Source organism: Gavialis gangeticus, unplaced genomic scaffold (assembly GCF_001723915.1).
Source record: "Gavialis gangeticus isolate Ggan-Ray unplaced genomic scaffold, GavGan_comp1, whole genome shotgun sequence".
In the NCBI taxonomy this organism is placed as follows: Eukaryota; Metazoa; Chordata; order Crocodylia; family Gavialidae; genus Gavialis; species Gavialis gangeticus.
In genome coordinates this window covers 78,066,477-78,091,539 of record NW_017729031.1, presented here as the reverse complement: position 1 = coordinate 78,091,539, position 25,063 = coordinate 78,066,477, and the positions used below count along the sequence as shown (strand labels likewise).

At 39.2% G+C, this 25,063-nt stretch overlaps 1 protein-coding gene across 1 annotated transcript in view; it reads left to right on the top strand.

Moving 5' to 3' along the window:
• DNAH7 (dynein axonemal heavy chain 7) overlaps positions 1-25,063 on the top strand; it is a 257,096-nt gene that overhangs the window by 31,478 nt on the left and 200,555 nt on the right. The window contains exons 9-17 of the mRNA XM_019522878.1: positions 1,406-1,525; positions 5,101-5,284; positions 6,832-7,011; positions 8,137-8,412; positions 14,362-14,489; positions 14,732-14,810; positions 18,810-19,034; positions 20,938-21,084; positions 23,627-24,312. Of these exons, the coding sequence (XP_019378423.1) occupies positions 1,406-1,525; positions 5,101-5,284; positions 6,832-7,011; positions 8,137-8,412; positions 14,362-14,489; positions 14,732-14,810; positions 18,810-19,034; positions 20,938-21,084; positions 23,627-24,312 (2,025 nt within the window). The remainder of the gene's footprint in view (positions 1-1,405; positions 1,526-5,100; positions 5,285-6,831; positions 7,012-8,136; positions 8,413-14,361; positions 14,490-14,731; positions 14,811-18,809; positions 19,035-20,937; positions 21,085-23,626; positions 24,313-25,063) is intronic.

The window sequence follows — 25,063 nt, the reverse complement described above, 5'->3', positions numbered from 1 at the left end:
CATTTCAAATCAATCTTCATGCTCCTCTTTGACCTGGAACGTTGACACTGCTTTTGTGATGCATTTAGAAACTTGAGTGAGTATATATCCAGAGCTGAGATAGTTTTGACAGTTCCAAACACAGTCAAATATGTCGTTAGAACGTCATCCATTAGGAATTTAAGGTAGCTCTCCCCTACCTTATGGATTCTGCTGGAGAAGGTGAGAAAGACTGCATATCTTCACATTCTGGTGTTTATCTAGGCAGATGTAATTAGTTCATATTTGATCAACACCAGCAGGTTTTCTTCCTTTGTTAATTTACTTCAGATTTTGGCAATGGGTCTTCTTGAGAGACTGTGCCTCAGAGGCTAGAAGCTTTGCTCATGATAAAAAATCTACTGGAGAATTAGAAGGGAGGTAGATCAGTCTTCAGTTGTTCTTAGAGGTGTAGGGTTAGGAATATAAAGTCTTACTCTGTAAGAGAGAATACTGAGCTAGCAGGTCCTATGGTCTGACCCAGTAAATGGTGACTTACGTTCTTGTGTAGGTCCTACTTCAGGGACTCCTTGTTCTCTGGGTAGAGAGACCCTTAAATCCAGGGCTTTACTTCAACCAGTAGGAAGTATAAGTTTTCCCTATGACTACATGTATGTGTATATAATATAATATAATATAATATAATAATAAATACATAATTATATTTCCTTGGAATCTCTACCTGTGTTCTGAGGAACTTCATAAACTGATCCTCTATTTGTGATGTTCTCAGGCATGTTTCCTAGGAAATTGGGCTGGTCTCTGTGGTCACATTACTCATAGCCTTTAAATATTTTCCAGGTAGTAGGAAAAGGTAGGACTTCCCCTCCTGGTCCAGCCTTTGTTTTCAAAATAGGTGGGCTTTTGCAAGGTATCATCCAAGTGCCTTTTCACCAACCACTGCTGTTTGGTCCTGTCTTGTTTTGGTTAACATAGCACTTGGATGAGAACCATTTAAAGTGGTTATACTGTTTTCTTATCTTGCTCAACAGTGGCCTTCCTTTCTTTCTTATCTCTATTAACCTTTTTCCCTTATTATTTCAGTACAATTCATTATTTAATTGCCCTGTAGTTTCATTTTTTTTACTTCTCAAGCTAGATAAAATTGCTTGCTCCTGATTGGCTCTCTTTTTCTTAATTGACATCAGAACAGAAAACCAGCCTCAAATCCGCTGTGGCTTGTTACCCGTTTATTTTTATATTTATTATTTACATTAAACAGGTATTTTGTTTTCCTAAAATAACAATTGCTAGTATCTAACAACACCTGATATTTTTAATTAAAATAGTAGCTGTGATATAATCGTTATACTGAAACTAGAGAATGAACTACAAAGTGTGCAATAGGTATGCTTCTAAATATATTAATTTTATTACTTTGTTACAGAAATTTACGCTTAGTTGATAAAGAAGCATATCACAGTCGTCAGGAATCAATGGAACTCTCGTTCTTCCAGACTATTGCTGTAAAGCACATGGAATCTGCCAAAGATGTTCTACTTAAAAAGTATGATCAAGTTATATACAGTGAGAAATCCTTAATTTTGTTGCTCTGTTTGTGTGTGCTTGTATGTTTTCATGTTTTCTTTTTTGTTTTGGAGAAAGGTGAAAGATTGATCCATTATAATGGAACATCTTTTAGAGATTCAAAGATATATATTGTTCTATTAGCCAACTGCCTGTCAAGAATGATGGGGGGGAGAGCAGGTGGGAACAGAGCTCCGTGCCCTCCCCCCATCTGGGCCCACTCCCCCCTTCCCTCCTGCTGCTTGGGGTCCAGGCCTGCTCCCCCACTCCCTGCCACAGCTCCTCCCCTCCCCCCGCCATGGCCGCTGCTGCAGCCACGTCAAGCCGGGCCAGACTGGGCCCACTGCTCTTCCCCCCCTCGTGTTCGCTTCTCTTCCCCACCCCCCTGCGTTGGGCCCAGGCCCACTCCTCCCCTTCCCCCACTGCTACTCCTGCCACTGTCTCGGCCCAGGTCCACTCTTTCCTCTCCTGCTGCTGTGGTGCACCTGCTCCTCCCCTGCTGTGTCAGGCTCCCTCCTTCCCCCACCGCTGCTGTGTCAGCCCTGCAGGCGGTGATGACGGAAGGGGGGAGGGGCAGGCTGAGGCCAGCACTGGTGGCCTCGCCTCCCCACGGCATCCTGACTCAGCTCCCCCCCCGCATCACTGCTGCCATCTCCAAGGAGCAAGGGGGGGTGAGGCCAGCTCCGGTGGCCTTTCCCCCTCCTCTGCTCCATTGTTGCCACCTGCAGGGGGCAAGGCAGGGGGGCGAGACCCCCAGTGCTGGCTTTGCCCCCCTCCATTCCATCCGCTCCGTTGCTGCCACCTTCAGGGAGCAGGGGTGGGGGTGGGCAAGGCCAACTCCATCCCCTGTGTCCCTGCCATCATGGTGGTGCTCTGCCGTGCCACCACCTCCTGTCCAAATGCTGTATTTGCACTCTGATTGGCTGTTTCAGTCAGTCCATCAGAGTTCAAATAAAGTGCTATGGAAAGACAGACAGACAGGCTTTTGTAATATTAGAATTATTATTATAGAATTATAGAATTATTATTATAGAATTATTATAGAATTATTAGAATTATTATTATAGTAAGGCTTTTGTAATATTAGAATCTTCTTCTTTTGTTGGGTAACCCAAAGAGAATGATACCTACCTTCCCTTTGAAAACATTTTGATATGTATGGAAGAAATAAGTCATACAACTTCTGTGTATATTATAATAATTTGTAAAATAACTTTTATTCTGGGTTTTAGATGATGAGAAAAACTGTACCTGAAATTTGAAACAAAAACAGTCCATGTTGCCCCATATTTTGGTTGTCAGTCAGTGAAATCTTTCTCTAGTTTTTCAAAGGAACCATAACAATATGTTTTTTATTGGTTGCTAAAAAGTTTTTAGTCTTAGGTTTTTTAATGTCAAATCACTAAAATTTCTCAATGTTTCTTCTTTTACATATTGCATTTATTTTCAACTGCAGCTGCTATGTTTTTTAATGCGTATTAATGCTAATCCAGTCAGTATATTTCAGTTGGGTTTATCACATTGGTTATCACCTATATTTCAAATTTGATGGCTAAAATTTTGCTTTTAAATGACAACTGCATTGTATGGGAGAACAATAATTCATAAAAGTTATTTCTTGTTAAGATACAGATCTAAGTTTCAAATTAATAAAAGCATGTTTGTTTATACTAATAATACAGATGAAAAACTATAACCATGGCTTTTGTTTCAGATCTATAATGCTTCACATCTAGAACCCTTGAATTCAAATAAAATATAGCAGTAATATAAGTCAAATTAGTAAGTTGTGGTATTACTGGTACTGTCACTATAAAATAAGTGATGTAGAAATGTTTCTTTCATCACACATATATTCAGCTCTCTGACTGTCATGGTAATAAGTCACTTAAAGAATATTGTATTTATAGGAATTTGAAGACACGGGAGACTGAGTAAGTTTTTAAGATGTGACTAATAAGTTTGGGTACCATAGTACTTGAGTGTCCAATATGGATCATTTTAAAGTATTTGATTTGCAGAGTATGAGTGCCTAGTACTATCTATAACAGTTCAATGGTGACAATCTAAATTCATAATTTTTTAAAATTTTGCCCCATAGGTCTTTTGTTTCTGTATTCCTCAGGTTGTTAACTGGTATATAATCAACTGACTTCACACAATTATTCATTACTATTTTGTTTACACTTTGTGTTTTAATGACATTAAAAAAATCAACATTTTCCACATTCTTGAATATGTATTTTTTATTATTTGAAATGCTGCATGTTTATTGGTATGTTGGGTTGATATAAGCATGATGGTCCAGGAAATAAACAAGAGGCAAGGATAGTTTGGGGTGATATCTTTTATTGGACCTGTCTCCCGCAAATATGCTTTCCTTTCAGGTGTTTATTGGCACATTCTAGATTGAACAGTTTCTTACCTTTTACCATTAAGATGAAAATTGTATTCGCATGATCAACTTTAAACATATTTCATAAACAGGTGTCCAGGTTTTGCTATGAGAGTATCAACTGTATTCTACTCCCATCCTCTACACCTTTAGCAAAATACTGCCTTACCTGTTTTTTGTGCTTTATTTGTCTCCATTCATAAACTGTATTCTGTGGCCAGTTTTCTTCTTGCTAAAGACAGTTGAACAGAATTCCCCCTGTGAGTGTTCATCCTTAATATAGTCTCTGGTCTCTCATGAATAGGGTCCTACATAATTTGAGGCAATGGATGGCCCATTTTGCGGGCAGGTCATGGGGCTGGCCACCCTTTTCATGGGCTTATCATGGTGGGGCCCCCGACAACTCTGATTGGCAAAGGAGCCTCAGTGGCCCTAGCCCCCACCACTGATTGGTGAAGAAGGCTGTCTATCATATGGCCATAGCCATTGCTGCTGATTGGCTGAGGGTGGTCTGTTATGCAGCCCTTCCCCTGACCACTGACTGGTGGAGAGGGGTGGGGGCCCATAACAGGCAGTCCTCTCAGCCAATCAGCAGTGGGGGGTAAGAGTGACAGTCATCTTGCCTGCTCATTTTCATACTGGCAACAACCCCTATCATGCCAGGCTGCGTGGCTGGAAGGACCATGGAAATAGTTTCTTTTTCCCATTTTATTTTTAGTACGTCCTCCTCCCTCCCCCCAGATTTCATGGAAATCACCCAATTTTGCAATTTCTGCAAAATCTGCAAAATCATGATTTGAGTAGGTCTCCACTCACGAATGACCCAAGGGACTGTATTACCTTTAGGGTCTGACTATTTTATCTCTGTAGCATTTATGGCCCCTGCTGACCTAAGAAATGAGAGACCAGAACAAACTCTCTAATCTGGCTGTCACACATTTTGAATTTAGTTTAGAATAATAGATAACATTTTAGGTAAGCACCTTCTTTTGGATAAATTCACCTGGTTTTGTGTCACCACTTGAAGTAATTTATAATTGGCCATGCAGACTTTGACCTTATAATGGGCATATTTAACATACATTTAAAAGGAAAAAATGTTTAAAAATCTTCGGTTTATTAATGCTCATCATTAAGAAAAACTTTTTTGTTCTTTCAAGGTGGTTTCCAGAAGTACAAAACATTTATTACCAAGGTAATAAACGAAAGCAAGTGCCTACCAATGCCAGCAGTGCCAAATTAGAATCTTTCTTCAACTGTGCTGCAACTTTAATGACTCAACAACTGCAAAGCTTAGCCTTAAAATCGATGCAAGACTTTACAGATTTAATTGTTCAACCTCCAGTAAGTAGCGTTAGACAGTGTTGCTAGTCTATGTACATACAATCTATTTTTTCTGTTTAATTAATTCTTCTGCAAAGGTTAATAAAAAAGAAGTAATAAAAATGATGATGACAAGCTGCCTTCTTAGATGATAGAATATTTTTTTAGGTGTGCATGTTTCCTTTTATGTAAGCATAAATACAAAAGGATATAATACTGACATATCTTTATTTCCTTGTCAGGGAAAAAGGAAACTATTAACATGTTTGGGGTCTAAAGATCAAATAATCAAAAGAAATTGCATTCAATTAAATTTATGAATGAAAAATGTTAATGTGCATCCAAACCTTGTCAATCCTAGGGATTAGTGGGAAAGATATTTGTACTGCAGCAGGTATAGAGTTATTTGCACACCTTTAAGGTTCCATTACACACCTTGGAAGCAGAGCTCTTGCAAGTAAGCTGTTTCGATCGTATACTCACACATCTGCACAACGCACACTACTTTTTCTGAAGGAGCACAGCCATGTAAAGATATGAGTGGCATCTGTTGAATCTGAAGGGCAGATTGCTGTGGCATATATTTGGCCCCTGGCTCTGTCCTCTCTTACTCAGCATTGCCCTCAAATATACTTGAAGTCCTCATCCCAAATAATCCTGTTGAAGTAATTTCCATGGTATTTTTCAGAGGTGGGAAGCATGCTCTGAAGATATCTCTCATGCCCTCCCAGCTTGAACCCTGTCTAGCTCTCCTGTTGTTTTTTATGCTTATACATTAAATGAATGTCGTTGTCTGATAGATAATTTTCTCTGTCCATCAGTAAGCACATACTTCTGTGCAAATCTATTTCTAACAGTTATTTCAGTAGATTTAGAATATGTTAACATGGTGACTGAGAGGTTAAAGAGGTTTTAACAGGAAAAAGAAGTCCAATCAAGGAGAGTTGGTGAAAAATGTAAAGATTTCATCATGAACATATGCAGAATTAATGATCACATGCTTGGATATTTAAGAATCCACATGACAACAAGGGTAGTGCTCTCTGGTACAAATATTACCCCTAAAATGCTTCTCAGAATCATGTTTTCACAATAGATTCTGCTTCCAGTTACACTGTGGCTGAGATGCAACATTCACTGTTAGTTTTATTATCTTCAGTAGCTTTGTTAAAGTAAATGGATCTATACACTGAGGACAGAATTTGACCTTGCATGTAGTGTTGTATACCTGATTGTTAATAATACAAAGCTGCTACAACCTTAATCTGTGCAGTCAACTTCATAAAAGTTTTTTTTTGGATTATTTTGTAGAACTCTACCCCCCCGCCTTCATTTACTAATAAAATAGTGTTGAATGCAGTCTTAATGACTGTCAATTTTATGTAAATTATATCCCCATTATACATGCTGTTTTAACATGCAGTTTTTATGAGGATTACCTTATGTAGAGGATGTCATTTATAGTTAGAGCCCGTAGGGATTTAAAAACATGACAGACTGATTTTCATATAATTCTTTGACTTCTCCTACGTGAATTCAGGTACTAATATTTTATTCTATTTTGTTAGAAATCTGTTCGAACCTATGAGCATCCAGGCTTCATCATGAGACTGATCCTTGACGATGACTGTATTAGGTTTGAGCCTGACTTTAATGACTATGAAGTTATTTTTCTGAATATTTATAACATTATGATTAAAGCTGTCAATCTTGTGCCAAGAGTTGAGACCAAATTGTATTCTAAGTGGGTAAGAAGCTATTCTTTTATAACTTTGTTCTTGTTTTCTTATGATGGTTTTGCTAGATTTAGATTATAAGTAATTGGATTAATAATTTTACTTTCGTGTTTTTCATAGTAATACATTTCATTTTTAGAACATAATGGACCATTTCAAAGAATCCAAACCATATAAATCTAAAATATTATTACTATTCTATAAAAGAAATAATCTCCCTTATTTCTGGTAGGTTTGTATTTTGGCTTTCTGTGATTATTGTTATAAACGTATTGTACAGTACAAAAGCATATTTGTATTTCTTAAAATCTCTCTCTCTTTATTTTTAAGAAAACTGCCTTCATTTTTCCTAACCCAGAGGATAGACTTTTGTTAATATACATTATTTTAAATTAATTATAATTTCTAGAAGTGAAAATAATCTCTTTTAAATTTAAAAGATTTGTATTGGGATGGTCCTGTTTTGAGCAGGGTGTTGGACTAGATGACCTTCTGAGGTTCCTTCCAACCATAATTTTATAATTCAATGTCATTTAAGAACTATGAATTAAACTAAAATAATACAGCAAGTGAGAGCTTTTTCTAAGATAAAGAGCACTAAAAATCATAAAATGAGACTTTAACTTAAAGTTTTACCTGTTTTATTTTAAAGAGTTGACTTGCAATTTAAAGGACTGGTCCATATTTTGACAGTGCTGAGTGCTCATTTCTTTCTCGTTGTTTGCAGAAAGTTGGGTTAGGTGAATAAGTTTCTTGTCTGAAGGTTTTCTGTTCTGTGATCCTGTTACTCCCTTAGTCAACACTAATGTGAAGCTTGGCGAGATAGTAAGACAGTATGTCCCTCAAGATGCTTAAAGTTAAACACGTGCTTAGTACAGTAATGCTTCTTTTTATCAGGGCTTTAGTCAATAAGCTATAAAGTGACAATAAATGAAAAAATAATGAAAACGATAAATTTGTCCTTTGAACAGATATTTCATTTCTTTAGAGATTGAGTATGCTTAATATGATGTATTTCCATATTTAGAGAGCTGCCTGATTATGTCATGTTTATTGATTATTCTATGTAATATTTATTTTTCATGGGATGAATATAACAACACCAAATTTGGAACAATATATTTGTTTTTTTCAAAGCCTGAAAGCAAAATCAAATCTGGTAACTTGAAGCCTATTATCCTTGATGAAATCTTGAATGAACATAGGAAAAGGATAAAAAATGAGATCACCAAAGCAAGCATTGCACCTATGGAGCATCTCAAACTATATGATAAGTTTAGACTCTTAATAAACAAACAAGCTGAACAGGATGTTGATCAGTTCCTAACAGAGGAACATACCTTTGAAGAAATAACCGGAGAAATTGTTAAGTACCAAAACCTCAGTGAGGAAATACAGTACACGTCTAGGAAGGTAAATTATATTGATGTTTATAGAGAAACACTGAATTTATTTTAATATTAGTTTTGTGTTAATATACTGTATTAACTTGGAGTTCATCTGTTTTCTAGATGGACATTTTTCTTTGAATAATTGCCCAGAGGAGCCCCCTTTTGGTATGCATGTTTTTGGCCAGCAACCTTTTCATGTATTTTGCCTGAACCCTGAATACTCTCTTGCTTCTCATTCAGCTGAGGGCAGAAAGGGCAAAAGGCATCTAACCTCTTTTCTAATTGCAGGTGGTTGAGATAAAACCTTTAGCTTTGTCTACTTCTCTTGTATACTAAGCATTTTAAATCCATTTTATATATAAAGTAAGTACATTAGGTAGTAAAATATTCGTTTTTGTGGTTGTTCTTATACCTACTGTACAAAAAATGAAAAATACTTATTTATGTTAGGTTCTTTGCTACTAATGAGATTTAGCCTGTATGACTGAAACAGATTTCCCAAGATTCAAAATTTTCCCTGTTACAATATGGCTAGTATGCTGAACAGCTCAGACATCCTTTTTGATTGTGCAGGCTTTGAATCCCTGTTTAAATATGGTTCTTCACACCCACCTCCAAGCCAGGAGGTGCTTGCTAATCATCAAAAGTGGGTCCTGTGAACAATTGCTTGGAGAAGAAAGAATTCTTACTTACTTTACAGTAACTGGTTATACGAGTTATATGAATCTCATAATCTGCCCTTCTTATCCACTTCTAATGATGAATGCTGCTTCTGAGGAGTTTGGCAGAGATTCTGTACCAGTGAAGAAAATGGGGGTCGTTGTATCCTCTGCCTTTTATGTTTAAGGTTGTCATGGAGGTATTAAGGGCACAGGTATTGTTTCAGTAGGACAGTGGTAGCCAATAGAATATCACACCTAGAGCTGAAGCACTGAGAATCCATTTATCCTATACATACTGAAAGTCTTTACCAACACTTCAGAATGAATATTAGTTTCCCGCATCTTCACTGTACATGGCATAGTCCTGCTTCTATTGAATTTCTTTGGAATTTTTATGAACTTCATTGGAAGCAGGATTTAGCCCCTAATACTGTCTAATATCAATTATTTTGCTAAAAGTGATGATAGCACCACAATTGTATAACACACTGCAGAATAACACTCTGGCATCAGCAAGAAAAGGATGAAATGATTTAATAGGACTTTTTCATAGTTTCATAGTTGGTAGGGTCGGAAGGGACCTGAACAGATCATCTAGTCCGACCCCCTGCCATGGCAGGAAAGAGTACTGGGGTCAAACAACCCCAGCAAGGTGTTCATCCAACCTCCTCTTAAAGACCCCCAGGGTAGAAGCCAGCACCACTTCTCTTGGAAGTTGGTTCCAGATCCTAGCCGCCCTGACAGTGAAGCCTCCTAATGTTTAGCTTGAATCTACCCTCTGCCAGCTTGTGACCATTATTTTTAGTTCCTCCTGGTAGCGCTCGAGGGAACAGGGACTCCCCCAGTGCTTGCTGGTCCCCCCCGACTTTATATTACAAACTGACTAGTTTGTAAACAGCCACTAGATCCCCCCTCAGCCTTCTCTTGTGGAGGCTGAACAGGTTCAGGTCCCATAGCCTTTCCTCATAGGGCCTGCCCTGCTGTCCCCTGATCATGCGAGTGGCCCTCCTCTGGACCCTCTCCATGTTGTCCACATCCCTCTTGAAGTGCGGCGCCCAGAACTGGACGCAGTACTCCAGCTGCGGCCTGACCAGTGTCGCATAGAGGGGGAGTATTGCCTCCTTGGACCTGTTTGAGATGCATCTGTGGATGCATGAGAAGGTGCGGTTGGCTTTCCTGACTGCAGGGGGGGGGGGTCAGCCCATGTTCATTTTGGCATGAATAATGACTCCAAGATCCTTTTCTGCTGCTGTCCTGATGAGAAGGGAGTTCTCCCCAGCCTGTAGGAACTTTTTGTGAATTCCTTTTCATGTATTTTTCTCTGCATTTTGCCAACTAAGAAGTTTTGTGCTGTCAGCAAAATCCTACCAGGGACTAGGGTTGGCTCCACAGTGTAGGTGTGCTGCTGCCACTGTGATGCAGACTCCTCCTCTAAGACAATGCCCGGGGCTGGTGCTGTGCTTGGCCACCCCTAGTTACATACGGCTTTTTACCATTGTAGAAATATGATTTGACTCTTAAAGCCAGTGGATCTTGGAATATCTTTCTGGGTTAAGGTTATCCATTCAGAGGAGATGTAGCTATACCTTCCTCCTTAGGCGACTGGTAGGGGGTGCATGGGGTGCACGGGGTGCATGTGCCCCCCCCCCCCGATGGGGCCAGTGCACCCTCTGATGGCCAACTCTGATGCTGTCGATAGGGCTGGAAGCCCCCCTGACAGGGTCGGCAGCTTCTGTGGGTGTCCTCCCAGATTCAGGAGGAACCAGTCATTAATGCCTTCCTCTCTGTCCCTGTGCCCTGCCACAGCCTTCCAAGTGCTGAAGCATAATTCTTTTCCAGTCAGCCTTTGCTGCTTTACTCATATCTCATGTGGGTGTGCCAAGTGATTTGTAGTGTTAAAGTAGACAGTGTTAGCACTAACACTGAAAATCAATTTTCAGTGAAAGCTTCCACTACATTGAGAGAGAACCACTGTCAGGAACATTAATCTGCATGGTAATTCTTCCCAGATAGCCCTTTTGTAACAGAAAGAATCCCTGTGAGGCACCACCAGCAGAGTTTCTACAAAGAGAGAACTTTTTGTAGTTCCTGCTTTTCTACTTAAATCTGCTGATTTTTAAAATTTCCTCCTCTTGTGGAAAAGAAAACTGGCTTATGGCTGTATGATTCTGAAATAATCCTGAGTTAATAAATCGGCTTGTCTTATGAAAGCCTGTTTCTTACTAAACTATAGCTGTCTTTTTTACCTAAAAGAGGGCCAATATTCATTTTGCTGGAATATATGTTATAACTTGGTTTGATTCTAATATTTGTAGATTTTTGCAACCACACAAACTCATGAGGAATACTTTTCCAAGAAATTGAGTCCAAGCGATGATACATACAATATATTTCAGGAAAATGTTATATCATTATGCTTAAGTAATGGTATATGATGCAAAAATGTTTCATGGATATTGATATCTGAAATGATCTTGGTCATGATCAGCTGTGTACAAGAAACAAATTGGAGAATTAAGGGTATTAATTTATTTTAATTATTTTCACTATTAACAGAGTGGTACATAGGGATGTGTTGAGGTTGAGAGGAAGAATACCGATATATATATATATATATATATATATATATATATATATATATTGCCAGTTGCCCCCAAACAAGACATGCACCTTGTTTTTGGAAGGCAGAATGTACAAAAAAAAGTAGCTGCTAAGCACACCAAAATCCAAGCCTACAATGCAGTCATCATCCATGCTCTTCACTACAGATGTGAAACATGGATGACCTACCGTTGTCATCTCAAGAGCCTGGAGAGGTATCATCGACCTGAAGAGGGATCAGAAAATCCTCCATATCAAATGGGAAGATTGCTGCCCAAATGTCAGCATGCTTGCTGAAGCCAGTATTACAAACATTAAATCGGTCATCCTCAAGCACCAACTTTGCTAGACCAACATTGTGTGTGGATGCCCAATTCTCAGCTCCCAAAACAATTGCTCTGTTCCCAGATTAGTAATGGCCTGAGACCTCTCAGTGGCCAGAGGAAATACTACACGGACACTTTGAAGGCATACCTCAAGAAAATGGATGCTGATCAAGAGTTGGGAGAAGCTGGTTGCAGACTGTCTTCAGTGGCACTGCAGCCTCAACAAAGTGGCATCCCTTTTGAGATAAAGCAGCTTGCCCTTGAAGCAGAAAGGAGAGCCTACAGCCTATTCTCCCTTGTGGAAAGATCAGCAACTTCTGTAGATGGATCTGTGGCTCAAAGAGTCACCTCAGACCCATCAGTGAGGTCTGGTAGAGATTTTCCTTGAATCAAGGGATTACCGATGACTGTGTTTAGCCATATAGGTCCTGAAACAGGGATCCTCCAACTCAACATTGAGGGACTTTCTGAGGTGAAGTGTGAGTATCTGTGAATATGATGAAGACACATACCATCAATGTTCTTGCACTCTAAGAAATCCATGTCTCCAGTGCCTAACAGGCCAGCTGCTATTATATACATGTTTATATGACATGTATATATGACTTACGACTAGCCATTACTGTCCAAAATATGGTTTAGCTATATAAGTGAAGACCACCATCATGGATTTTGATGTCTTACCCCCAGCTGAAGAAAAAAACACTTACACTACTGCCATCAAAATAGGAGAGTTGCATATTACCAACGTATACAAAGCCCCTAGTTTATAATGGCTGAAGCATTCCCAAATGCACCAATCCCAGCCCTGTATGTTGGTGACTTTAACAGCCTCTATATTATGTGGGGTTATGAGGTAAATGAAGCCAAAGGTGAAGGCCTTATAGACTGAATGTCCATGGAAGATCTTCAGTCCCAAACAACAAGCAACCTTCCACTGAGCTTGATGGCAATGTAACTGTAACCCAGATCTCACCATTGTGACCAGCAATCAAAGTGGGAGCATGCTCCATGCATCCTGCAGTGTACTTTTCAGCGTTCTCAACAGTTAACATAGGCCCATCATTACTTACATGAGCATCAGATCCTTGTAATTTTGTCTGAATGTATCCCACAGAATGACCCGGATTAATTGGAGAGAGCGTCTGAAATCAATTGGAATAATTGCATAGACAAATACACACTGTAGAATGATTGGCTAGTCTGTGGTATGTTAGAGAAATATTTGGGGGTTATGGTGGACAATAAGCTAAATATAAGCCCACAGTGCTCTAGCTGCAAAACAAACAAGTAAAAAACAAGAGCATACTGGATTACATTAACTGGAGTGTCATTTGCAGATCAAGGGAAGGGATTGCTCTATGTGGCCTGTGATAAGGTCTCATCTGAGTACCAGCTCCAGTTTTGGGCTTCACACTTCAAGAAAGATGTAGACAGACTTGAAAAATTCCAGCAGAGAGCAACAAGAAATATTAGATGCCTGAGAAACATGACTTACGAAGAACAGTCATCCCCTCTGATAACAGTCTTCAGATACCTGAGGGGCCATTATAAAGGGGATGGAGATAGGCTTTTCTCTTTGTCTGACTAGGAGCAATGACCTCAAAATACAGCAGGGGAAATACAGGTTGGAGTTTTGGAATCACTTTCTCCATCCCTGAAAATTTTCAAGAACAGGTGAGACATACTTGGCTGAGATAGCTTAGTCAGGGATGTTTCTGCCTTGAGCAGGAGGCTGGACTAGATGACCTCATGTGGTCCCTTCCAGCCCTAGTTTCTTATGATCTATGACCATGCAGTCTATCAGTCTATAAAGCTCAGGCCAACCTTTAGCTCTGACTTGGTGCAACTATGGAGAAAACTATGCTTTTGCTGAAATAAAATTACAGGGATGTCATTTAAAAAGCTGTAGGTATTCCTTAAAAAATCATATTGACATACTCTGGGGAGTGAACCTAGTGGGCCAGATTCATTCTAAGTTTCATTCTAGTGAAGTTCATGGAGTTAGTATTACAGGGTCTGTATATAAGAAGTGAATTTAGAGTTAAATATATTCTCCTGTTAACTTACTTTGGTTTAAATCAGGAGTAACTCCACTTAAGTAAGTGAAGTTATTTTGAATTTACACTATTGTACATTAAAGCAAATTCTCCCCAGAAAAAAATCATATCCTTCTCAACTAAATACTAGCAGGGAAGCCAGTAATTTCTTATTTAAGAGTGTGAGGCATCTACCTCTCAAATTCTCCATTAAAAAAATATATCTATTACAGTCTTGTAGTACTAAATATAAAGAATGTTGTGAACACAGCAGTTAAGGATTATTTATTATTTCTTTTAAACATCATGTGTTGAGTTTGTTCATTTTATATTTGTATTCCAGTATATTCGTCTAGGAATGTTTGAGTTACATTGTGATGAATTGATCAGAGCTTTGGCAAAGCGCGCAGAAGCTCTTTGTGGAAAAATTATTGCCAAAATGTTCAAAGATCATCAAGATATAAACCTGAGGTAAATATAAATATTACATTAAATGTGACTACATAAAAGTACATCATTTTATTTTCTTGTTGCATTTTTCTAAGATTTGAAGGGGATATTTAATCTTACTTGTACATGGAATCAACAAAATATATTTTTATTTTTTGTTATAACAGAATAAAATCTAACAATTTTTCTTTTTAGTTTAATATTAAGATAGAAGAATATGTTATGCTGGTAAAAACACTTTGTGTGTCTTTCATGCTTTTCAGATTATGTGATGAGTTTGAGAAGATAGCAGAAAAAGCTCTTACCACTCCTTCAAACACACAAGAGTTAATGGAACTTAAGGTATACCTTTTAGAAAATATTTCAAGAAAGAACTAACTTTCTTGATCTGCTGTTGGATACACAGCAACCATGTAAACTTTTTAAAATTGGCCTCATTGGTGAAGTGTCCCTGTTTAAAGTCAATGGGAGTTTTGCTACTGATTTCAGTGGAGCAGATATTTCATATGTGACTTCTAGGATCAATTGGGACTTAAGTTCCTATGCTCTTCTGCTTAGTGTTAAGAGGTGCTAATTGTAATTTATGCAATATGAACAATGTGACAATTAGAAACAAGCCTGAAACTATGGCTGCTTACAGACGTACCCCTCCCCCTCCCCCTCCCCCAAATAGCACTTTTAAACTTGGTGCGTCCCTGCATGCTCAGAAGAGGCATCATGTTAGATGGACCCGGCTCACCCAATGTCTGTATAGATCGGGTGCTTTAGTGGGGCTTTTCTGGCACTTTTATCTAATAGCTGATTTAATCAGCTATTAGATAAAAGTGCCAAAAAGCCTGGCTGAAGCACCTGATTGATACAAACATTGCAGAGCTGCGATAAACGAATGTGCTGTTGCTTCTGGTAAAGTGTGGGGTTTTTTTGTTTTTTTGTTTTGAATGTCCATCAGCAGTCTGTAATCCCCTTCTTGCAAGTGATAGAACAGATTTTGTTATCAAATGGTATAAACTTCTGGTCATTACTTGCTTTGGCTGGATTCAAGCAGTTACATTAGATAGGATAAATCCTATGGACATGTCTGTACCTCTCAGTTACTGTGCTAGGTAATGCCAAGTTGAAACGTTGCACAGCACCACACACACTACTTTCTAACAGTAACATAACTAGGACTGGTGAGTGGGGCATCATCTACTCATGCCTACTTACAGGAAGCATTGTATTGGCACCTCTTCCCCCAGAATTGTTGCCGCAACAGGAGCAGCCCTGTGCTGCCCCATTGTAGGAGCCATAGGAGACACAGCCACCAGCACCTGGATGTAGGAGCTGGGTAGAGGGACACAGCAGCAGCAGTGCGGGTATTTAAGTCCCTGGGGCAAGTAAAACTGATCCCCTTTTTCCTCCAGGTACAAAGGTGTTTTACCCAGGGCTCAAAACTTTTTAGCTATGCCTCTGGAATTGGAAGCAGTGCAATTGTTTTTGCACAGGGTGACACGCACACAGAGGTGGCTATATTACTTCTACACAGTGCTGCTTGGCATTGGAATCAAGTGGCATAGACATGCCTTATCTCCCATTCTTAATATCTTGAGCTAGTCAGAGACATGTACTCTATGGAGAGAGAAATCTGTTTTGAGTTTAAAGAGGAGTTGGTGTCTCATACAAACTTTGAGATATATTCCACTTTTAAGTCCTATATATAGAGCTATTACTTAACATCCCCTTCCATGGGATCCTCTATTTTACTAACTTTAGAGGGTGCTAAAGAACTCTTCAGATGGTTTCAGCTGTCCAATCTAATTATCTCTGCCTAGTGGTGTAATGAGTATGAGTATGGATATGACTAGAGACCTCCTAAATTCGAGGCAGATGCCCACTGGTTCCATAGGCAGAACACAGAACCCAGCAGCTATTCTGTGGGTGGAGTGCAGCGCCCCCCCATGCCTCTGATTGACTGAAGGGCCCTGGTGGCCCCACCCCTTGCCACTGATTGGCTGTGAGGGCTGTTTGTCATGTGGCCTTGCCCCTTGCTGCTGATTGGTGGAGAGGGGTGGGGCCACATGACAGGCAGCCCTGGCAGAGGGGTGGGGGTGACAGCCATCTTGCTGGCAGCCTTTCAAGTGGGCGGTCACCACCCCCGACTCAGTCTGGCAGGCTGCCACACTGCCCTGAAGACTGTAGTGCCCTTTGGGGAGCCAGCATTTTATTTTCAGTAAGTTTTCTTTTTTTTTCTTGCAAATTTTGTGGATTTCGTGAAACCTGTGAAATCCACAAAATTGTGATTTTGTTAGGTCCCTATATATGACTCAGTAGGCCATTTGTGACCAAAAAAACCTTTGACTATATTCCTTTTTGTGCCATAAACAATTTTGTTGGAGAAGCATGGTCTCTGAGTTCTGGTGTTGTGGCTCCTTAAGCCTAATGCACTTTTCTTGAAGATCTGCATTGTCTTAAAGCTCAAAGAAGTCAGTATGTTCTTTGATTTTCAGGTCTTCACTGTCTGTTTTCAGCCGTTAGCTGATATCCTTCTCTGAATGTGATGAACTTTCAGTAGGTCTCCAAAATGCTGTCTTGGCTAGTTGACTTTTGCCAGTTCTCTGTATAGCAGCTGTTAGTCACGTGCCAATCACCCATGTCTGCATTCTGGCTAGCCCAGTACTGCTTCCTCATCATCAGGGCTTTAGTACTATAATGACAACCTACAGCAGCACCTAGGCCAGTGAATCTCAACCAGGGTGCCACAGCACTCTGGGGTGCCTTGAGATCTTGTCAAGGGTGCTGTGGGATGCTATTACTAGATGTGCAGACATAAATCACAAGATAAATCTAGAGGTTTCCAATAGGAATTCATAGCATTAAAAATATTCTGACCTGTGGGGGTCTTTCTGAGTTTTTTGCAACAGGAGAATTGTTTTATAATTTTTCCTGTAGTGAAAGAATGAATAAAAACTGAGAACTGGCATTTTCAGAAAGGTGCTATGAGTTTAACAAGAGGTACCTTGAGTCTACAGAGGTTGAGAACTACTGACCTAGTCATTGTATTGTCAGTAAAATCACCTGGCCTTGGGAGGAAACAAAAGAAATGTATCCAGACTTTCTCCAGCTACTGGGGGTGTAGTCTGTACAACGTTTACACCCATAAAACAAATAAATAAGTATTATGGTCTTATAAATGTTCACATTTATGGAGACCTTGATTCTTCATTGCTTTCAGACCGTTTTGGTCATTTTGCCAAAGACTGCATTTGCTTTCTGGATGTGGGACCACATTCTCATCAATACTAACTCAGTGTATCAGCACACTGCCCAGGTAGCAGAACTCATGAATCACAAAAAATCATTCTCCATTAATGTACAATGTCAGTAGCACACAAGTCTTGCCAGGTGCTAGTAGATACATGACCTCATTCTTTGTTAAATTAATTGTGATCCTGGATCTGTTTGTGGCTACTGCAAAGCAGCCAGCTGGCATCCGCAGGTTCTCTTTGGAATGCTTCTTTAATGCAGTCACCACTTTAGTCATCTCAATGTAGCTAAAAGGTGATTTTTTTTAATTGTTCACAACCATGCAGTATTGAACGTTTCATAGGTACTGCATCATAACTCACACTAGCTAGATTGTTTCCAGCTGCCTTCTTCACAAGAGCTACATAGACCAGGTTGAACAGAATGGGTCCAGGAACACAACCTTGTTTGACTCCATTGGAGATGTGACAAGGCTCAGATAGACCAGTGCTATTTCTTACTCTGTCCTGTATTCCTTCCTGGAGCTGGCACAGAGCTATAACATCTTTTCATTTTCCTTTCCAGGAGGCTCTGAGGGCCAGATCAACTGACTTGAGCAAAGACATTTTTTGATTTCTGTAAATGCCATGTGGAGATCACAGTTATAGGCACAACATTTCTATTAGCTCTGTGAGGCAACATTATGTCCATTGTCCCTGGATTCATTCTAACATTGCACTAAGACTGACTTGCTTGAGCATAGTCCCAGGGCATGCTCTCAGGGCTACCCTGAGCCATTCACACTGCACTTTATGAGTGGCATAAGTGGTTTGGGAATATTTGGCAGTCAGTATTTTGTTTTTTCTCATGCCAGTGTAGAAATATCCTTATCTTTCTTCAACAAAATAACGCATCATCCAACTCATTTAACAACACTTGTAGCAGTATTTCATACCAAAGATTTCAAGTTAGCATAGCATCTTCTCCACATCATCATTTCTGGATCTGTTTTATTTCCAAGTTTAATATGTAGACTATTGTAGATATTATATTGACAGATTAAATATATAACATGCCTTCTTGTCAAAACCCCTCTTTGCTTAATTTTGTATCTTCCAGGCCTATGTACAGAAAGTGGAAACATGTGACATACTTGAGCTGGAACAGAAATTAGTGGATGCTAAAAATTGCCTTGCTTTCCTGATAGAATGTACAAACTTATCACCGGCAGATATTAGGCTGAACAACAGTGTCTTTCAGTGGTATGCACGAATGGCAGAGATTTTTGAAGAGCACAGAAAGATAATTAAAGAAAAAATAGAACAATTTCAAGCGGGACTTAAGGTTTGTAATAACAGCATTTTAGAAACCTTTGTGCTACTTGAATGTTTTAAGTGAATTACCTGTAATGTAATAATAAATGTGAAAGGTAAAGGTATGTCTTCAGTTAATTTATTTTACATCACCTTTAAAAATGAGGCAGAATTAATTATATTAAATAGACATATATTAGTTTATGTTAGTATACTTTCATTAATTAATTTTAATATTTCTGTTTTACACTGCTTATACTATGCATGACTTACACAGTCTAAGCCACATTTAATATTTTTGCTCTGTCCTGATGAAACAGCTGTATAGCACTTTCAGTGACAGTTATGAAAGTTATAAGCATGAAACCTTGAAATCCCTGATCATGCAAACACTTATCAATGTGTTTAACTTTTACTATGTGATTAGTCCCTTGGAAGCCAATAGAAGTATGCCAGATACAATTTAAAACTGAACTTTGGGTGCTTCTACATGTGCGCTTAAGTGCGCAGTAGACTAATTTGCTATGGTGGAAAGCGGCACAGTCTACATGTGCAACACTATTAGACCACAGCAAACTAATTTTCACTTGTGTAAGATAGTACTATCAGGTACACTACTATCTTACCATGGTGAAAATAACTGCACCTAAATGCACAGTTTATTATACCACAGTTTATTATAGCCCAGGCAGCAGGAGGCCAGACCTCTGCCTGCCACCTAGCCACATGCTTCTGTTCTTTGGGCGCTCTTGTGCCCCAGCCAACCCCACGGCCACTTGATGCCGTGACCTGGAGCCCAGGGATAACTCCCCCAAACCTGCTGGCAGCCTGGGGCTGCTCTGTTGTGGCTCAAACTGCTGCAGTACAGGGCACGTGTGAAGAGCCTTTGCCTAGGAGCAGCTGACTCTGCCTCAAACTGCGCCAGAGTTTATTGAGGCTCACTAATGGCATGTGTAGATGTGCCCACTGTGTACAAGAGAATGTTTAAATAATACAGTTTTGTAACATAAGTGTACCATGTAGCAGATTTATTTTACTTGGGCTCCTTCTACACATGCAAGTAAAGGTGTGATGGGATCCCCCTGCACCAGGAATAAGCAAGTTCCTATGGCTGGGAACCCCCCTCAATTGAGGGGCTTCTACCCATGGGGGTTCCCAGGCACCTCTAGGGTTGGAGGATCACCACTGTTGTGATCTCCCCACCACCCTGGGGGTACGGGAAATGCCTGTGGCCAGAGGATCACCACACTGCAGTGATTCACCTGTCCCAAAGGTGTGGGGAAACCCCCAGGGCTAGAGGATCACTGTTGCAGTGATCCCCATCATCCTGGAGGTTTCCCTACAACCGTGGGGCTGGAGGATCTTTGCAGGGGCAATCTTGTATAATGCTGTAATTGTTTTTGTAAAGTATATGTAAGCCTTGTAAAATAGGAGTAAAAAGTATACTATAAATTCTATTGCTTATGTACGTTTTAAATATATCTGTCTGTCTGTGTATGAGTTTTGTTTTTGTATCTATAGATATATTATCTGCATAGTCACCAAGAAAAAAAATATAATTCAAGTCCTGAAAAATGGTTTTCATTTGAGTAGTTTCACTGAAGCACATGTTTGGAAGAACTGCAACTGGTTGTTTTTTTTTGGACTGTTCTGAGAATTTGCAGAATGTATTGTTACATGACTACTAAGTAGTACCTAGATAGAATAAAAAATGGGAATTTATGGGCATGAGGCTTGATTCTGTGCATATTGAAATCAAAGACAAAATTTTCAGTGTATTAGTAACATTGCTATTCAATAGAAATCATTATTTTAAAACCCTGCAGCCTAACAGTCAGAGGTTTGATTACCATTACTATGTAAAAATGCTTAATTCCAACTGTTGTTTAAATATCCTAACACAATACATTTGAAATATGTACACATTTTATCAGATCCGTTGTGAACGATTTATTGAGGAATTGGAGAGTTACTCTAGGCAAGGTGAAGAATTTTACACATTTGGAGACATTCAGGAAATCAACAGATATTTGAAAAAAGCTCAGGCGTTGAATGCAAAGTTGGATGCAGCTGCTGATAAGGTACAGATTTCAAATTTCCAAATATAATTGACTCAATTGATGTAAAATTATTAATTTAGGAAGTGTAACAGTCACTGACAACTGGTCAAATGATTGCTAATTCAGCTTCTAGGTAATTTTATGTTATATTTACAAAACATATTACAGGTGAGTTACTAGGAGGCACTGGATTAAGTTCATTTACACAGCAGGATGCAATGTTGCTGGAAAGGAGGATTTATAGTTTCTATTTCCAGGGTCTAGGAGACTACTAAAGTGCTGAACCCTGGTTGTTATAGGTGGTTGTCATATGTTGTTATAGCCTGATGGCTATTTGAACCTGTTCTAGCAAATGGGATGACAATAAGTGATAATCAGATACTGCCAAAATAGTAATCAGTAAAATAAGTGTTTTTCACCTGAGGCTTCTAAAGAAGGTAAGGTTAATGCTGTGATAAGGGAAGCATGACAAAAATTCACTTGGAGCAGGTTCAAAAGGGGAGGAGGAGCTGATGCTTGGGAGCACACAACAGCTGTTATGCTCTAACAGTTATGTATGCATGAGCTTGTGGCAATACAAGAGAGTTAATTCACCCTGACTTTGACCCTGGATGAAGTAGACTTAAAATTGGAGTGGTTTTGCTGCACTTGTATTGCTACAGGCACCTGCACATGTAACTGTTGCAGTGTACATGTGTACCTTTGTACACACCCTTACTTTAAGATGTCAGCTGCTTTCAGTACAATTAGCTATGTGGTTTTGCTGATATACCTGTGGTTGCTAGAAGAGTTTGAGGGATTTCCATTTAATTATTTGTATACCTTGCTTAATAAGGGATGCCAGCCAGTAATGTTGGGTACATGCTTACCCTCCTAGATAGCTGTTTCTTGGAGAGTATCATAAAGTTCTCTGTACCTTCCCCTGTGTAACACACATCAGGCTGTTAGGCCCCTGGCAGACCTTACACTTAAGATTTGATTAACCCATTAATCTTGTCTTAAGTAGTAAACCAGCTAGGTGTTCATGCAGTTATTTGGCACAATAAAACAGGGAATAAGCCACAAAGTTATTACACATAATATGTGTAATACCACACGTGTATGGTCATAGACGTGATTGCGTGATAGGGGATCAGTTCCCAGTTGTGGTCTGTTGTGGGTGCAGGGCTTCCTCTGCACCAGCAAGCAGCAAACTGGGTCCCTGATGTGCCTGACTTGGATTAGCACTCCCAGCCTCAGGAATTAATTGGACTCAAAGGCTCCAATGCACCCCAAAGGCTGGGAGCCCCCATCAGCTGATTGCTACTCCAATCCAGGTGTACCGGGCACCCAGCTTGCTACTTGCCACTGTACATGGAGTTTGGGATCATGATACTGGGCTCTCCTTGCACCAACAATAGGGCACAATTGGAATCTGATCCCTGATCCCACAGTTGTACCTTATGCCATGGACATGTAGCATGGGAGGAGGTGAGATTGTTGGGATTGCAGATAAAATCCCATCATGCCTTTAATTGAACATCACCTTGGGGCTTTTGGAGTATTGAGGTTTGCTCCTATTAAAGTAAATGATGAAACTGCTGCAGGAACTTATTTGGTTCTTAAGGGTATCATTCAAAGCTCATTAAGTGATCTTTAGGTCAGGTGCCTAGTTTTAGAAATTACTCTAATGTGGCTGACAGTATCCCTCTTTTTAAGATCAGTTCTGACTTCTGCCAGGCTCATGCTCTTCACTGTTCAAAGACAAGGAAGCAGAAGTAACTCTATTCTACTTTTAGGTCTTCTCTAGTTTTTACACCCCAGAGATCTGAAATGGCCTCCAGTTTAACTTAGAGCAGCACAAGCACTTTCCTAAATTGTTCTGAATAAAATCATGCCTAGGGTCTCTGCTGATGAAAGATCAAGTTCTCCAGTATTTCCCTTCTGCTTATTGCTGGCTGTCTGTCATTTAAGGACTTCTCTACATTGGGGGAACCAAGGCTAGTGATACAGCTTTTCTGTAAGGGTTATTTGACTCTAGGTCTTGCTATCCTCTTTATTCCCTTAGAGGCTGAACCTCTTGACCCTTGGAGTATGCTTCTGGAGAGTAGCTGATTTGTACTTCAGGGTTTATATAGGTGGGCAAGTCTCTGCATTTTGGATATTTTAAAATCTTTTGGTCTTTATACTCTTAAATGTTTTAAACCTAAAGCTAGTTTTTAATATGTAAATGTATATGCATGTATAAAATTAGAAAAGGGAGAACAACTATTCTCCTTTACTGCAGAAGCAGGAACTAAAGCATTATTTTTAAATTACAGCAAAGTAAGATTTAGGTTAGATCTCAAGGAAATAAAAAATGTCCTTACTGATAGCTGATGGTAGAAGAGACTGCCCAGGGAAGTTGTAGAATTTCCTTCATTGGAAGTTTTCAAGAGGAGGCTCGATAAACATTTGAATAACATTCCTGCATTCTTGAGGTCCCTTCTAACCCTATGACTGTATGATCTTAATACCCATAGGAAGGAGCTAGAAGATGTGGGCAATTTGTTCTGTATTTCAGACTTTACTTTTGTGTCTATAGATTGACCAGTTTAATGCAGAAGAAGAGGCCTTTGGATGGCCGGCATCTCAATACCCTCAGCGCAAAAAAATCCAAGACACTCTTAATCCATATCTTCGTCTCTATGATATGACTATAGAGTTCAACAGTAGACACAAAAACTGGATGGATGGAGAATTCACAAAAGTGAATCCAGACCAGGTAGAGGTAGATGTAGGAAATTACTGGCGTGGACTCTACAAACTAGAAAAAACCTTCCATGATTCTCCAAATGCATTATCAATAACAACAAAGATTAAAGCAAAAGTAGAAGAATTCAAAAATCACATTCCATTAATCCAGGTGATTTGCAACCCTGGATTGCGAAAACGTCACTGGCAAGCCATGTCAGATATTGCCAATGTCTCACTGACTCCTACTGAAGACTCAACTGTCTCTTCATATATTAATATGCATCTTGAGGCTTTCTTGGAGAAATTTGAAACAATTAGTGAAGCAGCCAGCAAGGAGCATTCACTTGAAAAGGCCATGATGAAAATGATTTCTGAATGGGATGTGATGGAATTTAATATCCTTGCTTATAGGGAAACAGGAACTCATATTTTATCATCTGTAGATGATATTCAAATGTTACTAGATGACCACATTGTTAAAACACAAACTATGAGAGGATCTCCATTTATTGCACCTTATGAAACAAATATGAGGTAAGTCTTTACTAGAAGTAGTGGCATTCCTAAATAAAAAACAGTTTCCTTCTTACTCTGCAGCTAAGACTAAGATATAATTTATATATATTTAGGATTATGGAATCCTTCATAATTGGGTAAAATATTTCAGTAGCATTTCACCATCAGCAAAAGGCCTTATCCCTTTAAAAAGAGATTACCATGACATTTTGGGAAAATTATGGAGGCTTACCACATAATATATACACTTACTATACCATACAATTTGATACTAGGTATTTATGATGTAAAAATTGCAAACAAATGGGATTCATCACCACATCTAAGATAACAGATTTTTAAAACATGTAAATAGGACGACGCATATAAATTTCTATTGGCAGAAAAGTGGGAATTTCTGGGAAGAGTAAGCATCAATAATGTTCCGTCCACAAAAGACATGGGTGAGATCTCTATTAAATATTTTATCCAATTATAGTGCTAGTACTTTTAAAGGGAGGTTGAAAAAGTGTGAAGAATTCAGAAAAGAGCTACAAAAATGACTTGTGGTCTGGAAAACATACTTTACAATGAAAGACTAAAGGAGTTCAATCCTTTTAGCTTTTGACAGAGAAGATTAAATAAAAATGTAATTGTTATTGCTGTTGTTATAATTACTTGCATTAAAATTCTAATAGTTATAATTAATGTTAGAAGGCTTTTTAATCTACGAGGCAAAGGCATACAACGTCCAGTGGTTGGATGTTGAATCTGTAAAATTCAAATTGGA